Here is an 8680-nt window from a genome sequence, read left to right on the forward strand (position 1 = left end):
TCCGGAAAATTGAAGCAATTAATAGCAAAGATGATAAACACAGTAACTTTTAACACATATAAATAGAAATAGGATTTGTATTATTGAATATTTGATAAACTCTGCTAGGAATTGATATCCCTAAGCTGCCAAGAGAAAAGCTCCTACATAAAATCTATAGCTCTCTGCCTAACAAACTTTTAATAACTTTTCTGATAATCCACTCTTGACTCCCCAATTCCTTACATAATGCATATTCTCATTCATTTGCTCATTCTGTTACACCCACTACCACCTTAACATTCTCTTTGAACTTCTTGCCCCTCCTTGCATAGACCTTCCATACATTGGACCTTAGATTCATTTCCATATCTAGGACCAATTCTCTATTAGAAATTGATCAGGAGTAACCCCTGGATTAGGGGTGGGCAAAGTTCATTTATGCTTGAAAACTAAACCAAACCAAACCGAACTAGTTTTCGAATCGAAAAAACTGAATCGAACCAGTTTATAGTTTGTAAAACTGAACCGAACTGATTCTATAAACCGGTGAACCAGTTTAGTACTCTAAGCCGAAATGAACCAGTTTTAACTTATTTTTACTTGTATCGAATCAAATTGCTTTTGTATCAAATTGAAGCACGCTATTTAATTCATATATACTTTTTTTTTTGGAATTCATTGACTAATAATTAGGGAATTCATTTGAGTTTTAGAAGTAATTAGTTTGAGAATATTGAAAAATGATTACATTCCATCTCAACATGGAATTCATTGACTAGCAACATGTGGAGTTGTCTTTCCAGATACCTATTAAGACTTGCATTGGCATGATTCTGGTAAGACCCTAAATTTTCTAAATTCTAATTTATGCAATTTTAGGAATTTTTTGTGTTAAATTGCTTAGGCATTTAGCCCAATTGAATTTTATTTTGGAAATTAAATATCAAAAATATATTTTAGTTATGTTTAATATTTATATATATTTTGAGACCCGATTAAGATTATTTGTCAGAGAATAATTTAACTATGTTACGAAAAATTTAATATCCGACAGTTTTTTTTGTTTAAAATGTCACTTGTTGCCGGGAAACTCATATGTCAATTAAGTTGCAACGACAGTAGATATTTTGATTTAATTAGATTGAGATGTGAGTGAAGTGACATGCGTAAGAGATTTTAGATATTTATTGATTTGATTTTGATTATTATATATATATATATATATATATATGAACCAAGAGAAGGAAACAGAGGAAACATATCCCTGCTGCCCATCATTCTTCTTCTTCCTTTCTGTTTGTGAAAAAGACAAAGTGTTGGTGTTTAAAAACAAAAAACATAAACACAAATCTTCCTTTCTCTTCTAGATCTAAGCTCTCGTTCGAAAAGTGACTGAAGGGAAAATTGCTCATTGCCACACTGCGATGCTAGTGAGCTAGTTTTTGAAGCGACGATGCCAGCGAAAATTTTACCGTGATTTATCGCGGTGCCATAATCGGTTGTTAAAGCTACAACAGAGGTAAGGGCTCCTTCCAAACTTTTAGATTGCATATAGGACTTTATATGTGTATTTGTGTTGGTGGAAATTTGTGAGATTTGTGTGTGAGATTTGTGTGTGAGATTATGGAAAATGAAGTTAATGTGATTTATGTGTGTTGTGGAGATGAAATTTGGTGGTTTATGTGTAAAAATGTGGAGTTTTGAAATTGAGTTATTTATGTTTGAATTGTTGAAATTTAATTGAGGTGCTATATGTGTGTTGGGGAATTGAATTGATTGATTTTGGTGTGAGTTGGCGATAATTAAATTTGATGTGTTTGAGTTACGTAATGAGTTATTTTCAAATAAATGAGTTTGAACTGAAGTTGAAATTTTACAAAATAATTTAGAGTTGTTAAAGTTGTGAAAAAGTTCAAATTTTAACTAAGTTAAAGAGTTTGAGCAAAAAGATAGATTGAAATTAAAAATAGTTAGAGTTTAAAATGTTACTCTATTAATTATTCTTGAACTGAGTTTAAAAAGAAAAAAGTTTAGAGTATTTTATTAACTCAAAAATGTCGGTGCTTTACTAGTCGAGTGTGTGTATGTGAGATTTGAACAATATTAGTTTTTATTTAGTTTTAACTAAATAATATAGATTATTTGGTTTTAAAAGTTTGGTGTGTCAGAAAGATTTAATTTTGGGAATTTTGTTGTGGTTGGATTAATTTTATTGTTAACAAATTGTTATAAATAATTATGTTTATGTAGTTAGCTCTTTGAGTCTCGAAAAGGAATCAACACTTTTGGCAACGAGTTAGCGGTGCAATGAACTCTGATATATTAATGTTGTTGTGGTGATTAAGTTTAGATGTGATTGTGTATTCATAACTGATAATATGTGCGTTATGAGTTTAATTGAGGAAAATAGGTTTTGAGTATATTATGTGATAAGTTTGAAAAATTGTTATGTTAAATGAATATTAAAAATGAGGAATCTTTTAATAGCTACACTTAATTAATGATTGTGGTGAAAAGAGTCAGAGTATGCTTATGCATTTCATAGTACATGGTGACCGCGATAAGGCCATGGTGATAGTGGTGATTGTGATGGGCCACGAGATGATGTCATGTAATCTGTTGGTTCATCTTATCCTTGCGGGGATTTTCGCGTCATGTAGGTATGAGATAGACTGCACATTTTTGTAAATCGCGCTGACCCGTGATAGGTGACACATCGGTAAATAGTACTAGAATGTGATAGGCGGTACATTTACGATTTACGTTTTCTTAGTAAATCGCGCTGATCTGTGATAGGTGTCACCTCTCTAAATAGTACTGGTTTGTGATAGGCGATATATTTACGATTTACGCTTTTTAGTAAATTGTGCTGACCTGTCATAGGTGGCACCTCGTTAATTAGTACTGGTCTGTGATAGGCGATATAATTATGATTTACACCCCTTTGAGGAGTGTTTTGGTTGGAATTCCGGAATCATGCATTTTGGCATATATGCATTGCATTAGGGTGCTTGGCACGCGAGTCATGTTTGATATATTGTGATGATTGTATATACATACTCGGTTGTTGTTTGTTATTGTGCCGTAATTGCTTTGAGGTGTGAATTTGGGTTGATTAAGTTTCAATGTAATTATGTGTTCATAATTGATGTTATGAATGTTTGATGCGTGATTGAAATGTGAATTTTTGGAGATTTTATTTGGTGTGACTTATGTGTTCATAATTGGTATTATGAATGTGTGAAGTGTTAATTAATTAAGAGCCATTTTAGAACTGGAAATCTGCATTTTTCTCAGTTGTATTCGACTACAACAGTGCTGTATTCTAATACGACAGTGTAGTTTTGTTAAAACTTCATTTTCGACTTTGTTTATGCATTTTTGACATATGAAAACCCTTTCAAGGAGTATGCTAAGATGAAATGTTATTTTGTGCATTTAAAATTTAAATGCTAAGTGATATTTGTTAATTTCGGTTGGCGGTTCTTTACAATTATTGTGGAATTTGGGCTTTGCCCTCAGATGATACCCCAGTTCGTTCCACCGAGTGTTACCTTGATGACGGAAACGTCGTTAAACTTCCCTGACTGAGATTCGTCGACTGCTTGGGCTTACAACCCCATCTCAAGTAAGGCTACTTATACGAGGAGGGTAGTGAGGACAAGTAGGAGAGTTGAAGCAGTATACCTCGTGGAGCTCACTCGCGAGAAGATCGATTATCTGGTACCGGCAGGATTGGTGCTCGGAATGAGTGGAGCAAGGGAAGATGCAAATGATTCCTCAGTTAGGGTTAAGGCAAAGGTCACCGTAGGAGTTGGAGATATAATGATTGGACCCGAGACTGGCGAAAAGGATAAGGGGCCGATGCTAGTGGAGCGAGAGATTGCAGGACCGTCTAGGCGGGTCGAGTCAGAGCTTTCATTTCTAGTGAATAATCCCTTACCAACTTTCGCTGAAATAGCGGACTGTTTTGAGATCCCAGCGCCGCTGAAACCACCTATATCTCGTGGGTGGATCTGACTTCTGAGGAGACTGATCCTTCTATGGATGATGAGGAGGAGGAAGTCACTTTGAGGGTAGATGTTGCATCAGATGGGACTTGTGGAGTGTGTGGAGGTCACATGTGTTATTGTAGTTGCTAGGGTATGATCAGATTAGTTTCGTGTATAGGGACTTGATGTCTTTCTTTTAGTGGTAGTACTTATTTTATTTTGGAATGACTGTAACTAAACTTATACGATCAGTTGACTTTGGTTTGGTGGGTCCATGTTCCTCCTTTTTGACGTGACCATGGGGTGGAGTAGCATTTTTGGAGCAGTACTTTTGTGCATGTGTCTACCGAGAATACTCCAGGAGTATGAGTGATGCATGATAGGTCTCATATCCCCGGTGTATTTTGTTTAGTTGTATAATTTGAATTATCGTTTCAAAAACTATTTTAGTTTGTTTGTAATTGATTATGTCTTTTGTCGTTTGTGTTACGAAATGATATTTTTATTAATTTGTTTTTGAAAAAAAAAAATTACACTCGCGCTGTTTAAATATCGGGGTGTCACAATTCTCACGATCTTCATTATTGGTAAGTCCTCTACCTAATACCAGCTTGTTGACATTGGTTGGATAACTTTCCAACCATATAGTAGAGGCAAGAGAAAGTAGTACCATAGATAGAACCAGTCGCAATAGAGTGAGAATCCCATAATATAAAATTAGAATTAATCAGAAACAGAAACAACAATGTCTAATTAGAGTAATGTTAATCAATCAGTCTCAACACATCACTAAACTTGATAAGGTAATAAATTTTATAAAAATCTCTTCCCAACACACATGTAATTAAAGGGTGAACAAAAACATATTCCTCAATATTCTAAAAGTATGATCCCTAAACTCAAATAATCTCTTTACTTCAAAAATATTAATTCAAAAACAATGACACTAAATAAAATAGAAACAAATGTCTTCGATCATTGAGGCTAATGACGCTAGCAGATGCTGTTGCGTAGAGCGTTGGAGAAATGATATATGCAAAAAAGAGTATTCCATTATGTTTCAAAAAATATAAAATACAATAAAAAGTTTGTAGAACTAAAAATATTGTAACATACCTTTCTCAAAGGTTTCAAGTTCTTCAAGGTCCTCATCAAATAGATATGAGAAAGGAGATCCTTTCAGCCAATCTTGAGTGCAAACAAGCACTTCCATTATCGTACATGTAAAATTACTACAATGAGGATCCAACACCTTCCTCTAGTGTTGAAAGCAGACTCCGATGCTACAGTAGACACAGGGATGGCCAACACCTCACGAGCAACACTTGAAAGGATGGAGAATCTAGTTGAGTTGACTTTCCACCAATTCAGAATGTCAAACTCGACAAAATAAAGTTCACACTCTTCAGCAAGGTATTTATCAAGCTCAAACTTAGGATCAATTCTTTGCCCATTTGATTTTTTGTAGAAGCTCATACCATGTATATCATTATCATATTCCTCTGGTTGTGATTCTCTCATACTTTGAGAACCTTCCTCACTGCCTTCATATTCTCGATAAATTGATTTCGAGGAAGTTGACAATTTCGTCTTCAATGCCTCACCATCTACTTCAAAAAAATAATCAAGAAAATAGTTTACATATCCCAATTTGCAAGTTGTGTCCAATACAACGACAATCAGTAACAACACTTTTATTCCATTAACGTTTCCCCAATACTTGTCATAGTTACTCTTCATACTAATCCCGATCGACTTTATGCTTGCATCATTGTGCTCGCTTAATAATCGAATCTTCCTTCCAATAGAAAATACCTCATTCATATATATGTTATAAGTAACATATGAAGATCCAAACATACGCATAGTAACATCATAGAAAATCCTCAAAAAGGGAGGCACCGTATTAGCAAAGTCCAAATCCTTGGATATAGGTACTCCAGTGCCTTTATCCTTAGATAGTTCTTTGACATACTTAGCATCGGAAATTTCTAACAAATCAAAGGCTTTTTTATACTTCACAGCCGTTTCTAACATTAAGTATGTAGAATTCCAACGCATCCCTTATAAGAAAATTTATAAGAAAATTTCTCCCTTTCAACGCATCCCTTAAAACCTTGCCAATCTTGAAGGAGATGATCTTACATACTTGTCTGCTTTCCGAATTTGTGATAGAAATGTCCTCATCTTTCAAACCTTCCTTTACAATCAAACTCAAGATATGTGCATAACACCGCATATGGATACATTCTCCATTCAAGAGCAAACAATTCCTTGCATTCATCCACTTCTTCATAAAATTTAATTCTGACGTCGTTAGACGATGCATCATCTACCGTTATGCTAAAGACACGATTCAACTCCCAAGCATTTAAACATGTCTTGACTTCCTTAGCCATGAAATCTCCTACGTGGCTTGTGATTTGACAAAAAATCATGTTTCTCTTATGCAAATTCCATTTTTTATCAATGAATGTGCAGTTAGACTCATGTAGCTTAGATTATGGGTAGAAATCCATGTGTCTGTCGTAAGACAAACGCTCCCATAATATTTTGAGATGAAAATTTTTAAGTCTTTCTCTCTCTGAATCATAAAGTAATCAAATATCACACCTTAATGTAGAGCTGGATGGAATATCAAATCGTGGTTATAAGACATTCACAAAGTTTCGAAAAAACACATTCTACACAAATCGAAAAGGAAGCTTTGCGCCCACAAACATCTTCACAAGTTCCAATCGACATGCCTCTTGGTCAAACATTGAATGAGGTGAAGAGACAACACCTAATTCCTCTTTTGTTGGCTTTGTTGAGGAATATGCTTTTTGCCTTTTGCTTTCTTGATTATTAGGATGTTCCTTACATCTTTTCAGATGCATAGTCATAGCACTTGTCCCATCCTTGAATTTAGTCAGATTTCCACAATAATGACATTTGGTCATTTGACCTGAATTAGGAACTTCACTAAAGTGAATCTATGCTTGTGATCAAATTTTACGCTTAGATGGTGGAAGAAGAGCTGATATAGCTTCACCAGAAGGGACAACTAAAGTGGTAGCAATATGTTCTTCATTCTCCATTGATGGAGAGTCCACATAATCACCTATTGACGATATATGTTTAAATAAATATGATTAGAAAGTCTACTTCTAATTATTTATTGAAACAAAAATAATAACATAAACTAAACTAAACAACCTTCATCACCAAAATGAGAACCAAATTGAAACCAACATAATAACGAGGATTTATCTATTTTTATTCATAATGTTCAACACACCGTTGGCAATATCAATTGACCATATAAGATCATCATCACTTTAACACTTTGTATTAACGTTGTACTCATTGAACAATTTGTGTCATAGGCTGCAGATTTTTTCATTGACCTAAACCAACTATCATCCATGCATATGTTCCTTTCCTTTGTCCATTTGGTGGTCTTCTTAATCTCATCTACTATCATTCATACTGCTTACTCATTTTCTGGGTACATGTCACATTGCCAATCCATTAATTAGTAATATACTCCTATAGGAATTTACTCTAACTAGAAGCTCCCAAAAATTATAAGCAAATCCCAACAACACTTAGTTTTATTTAAGAATCAACAATACCAACCTTGAAAAGTACAAATGTATTGCAAATAACCTATTCCTAACTCAAGCATAACAAATCAATGCTATTGACTACACAAATACAAATAAAAAAATCAGCAAGCATGAATACAAATACAGAGAAAAAACTCACCACGCATGAATATAAAGTTTAAGCAATTATCAATTTATAACTTTAAAAATATAGAGATAAACAAAAGCCAAATTACACAAAATTTCAAAAAACACAGCAAAACAATTAAAAATAGAGTACCAATCATGGTAGGAATAAAATGCATGAACTCGAATTTTCAACACATAACTAGTTTTTCATTTCAAAAGTTTGGGATTGTAAAAGCATGAACTCGGCTCAAAAGGGTATCAGACAAGAAAAATCATGAAGCCAAATAATGAAGATGAACCAAAATAGTGAAATAGCGAAAATAGAGGTGGATGAATACCTGAGAGAAAACAGCGGAAGACAAAGGGCGACATATAGCGCAGACTCGCGAAGAGAGAAGACGAAGTGCGATGAATTGTTGCGCGAAGAGAGAAGACGAAGGTCGATATATTATTGTGCGAACTAGAGAGAAGATATGGCTTTTCTATTTGCTGCGACGGCGAGCATGGACTTCATTTCAATTTAGGGTTCTATAACATTGATTCTGATTTCGATTTTAGGATTTTGGGGTTTTGAGGTTTTGTTAGAATTAAAATTGAAAACTAAATTATGGTTACAATGCACCTATATTTTTTAAAACCAATTCAGTTAAAAAAACTGATTTTAAAATAAAATTTGCTTTTCAATTTTTTTGAATCGATTTATTCTAAAAATAATCCAGTTTTGGATCGGTTCGGTTCTCTAAATCAGTCCAGTTTTTGGTTTTTTTATCCACCCCTAGCCTGGATCATGTGCATGTACTTTAAACTACTTGAATTGGGATTAGACCGAATAGCCAAATTAACTTCACTGTAGTTAAAGCCGGTTCATGGTTCCGCCGGTTGAACTATGCAGTTTGAGTTTAATATACTAGTTCAGATGAAAGGAGAAAAATGTGTTTACAATATGTGCACACGTCACCAACACTTAAGTAGTTATACTTGGAATGA

The 8680-nt window shown here is 34.1% G+C and overlaps 1 protein-coding gene across 1 annotated transcript; it reads right to left on the reverse strand.

Moving 5' to 3' along the window:
* Window positions 1-5186: 5186 nt before the first annotated feature.
* Window positions 5187-6011, reverse strand: LOC105853067 (zinc finger BED domain-containing protein RICESLEEPER 2-like). The gene has a single exon (XM_012720096.1). It carries the CDS (start codon window positions 6009-6011, stop codon window positions 5187-5189), a length of 825 nt encoding a protein of 274 aa, XP_012575550.1.
* Between the last annotated feature and the right edge of the window lie 2669 nt (window positions 6012-8680).

This window comes from Cicer arietinum, chromosome 6, assembly GCF_000331145.2.
Source record: "Cicer arietinum cultivar CDC Frontier isolate Library 1 chromosome 6, Cicar.CDCFrontier_v2.0, whole genome shotgun sequence".
NCBI lineage: Eukaryota > Viridiplantae > Streptophyta > Magnoliopsida > Fabales > Fabaceae > Cicer > Cicer arietinum.

Coding starts and splice junctions, on each gene's coding strand:
- LOC105853067 (XM_012720096.1), bottom strand. CDS start 6,011: ATGTTAGAAACGGCTGTGAAGTATAAAAAAGCCTTTGATTTGTTAGAA.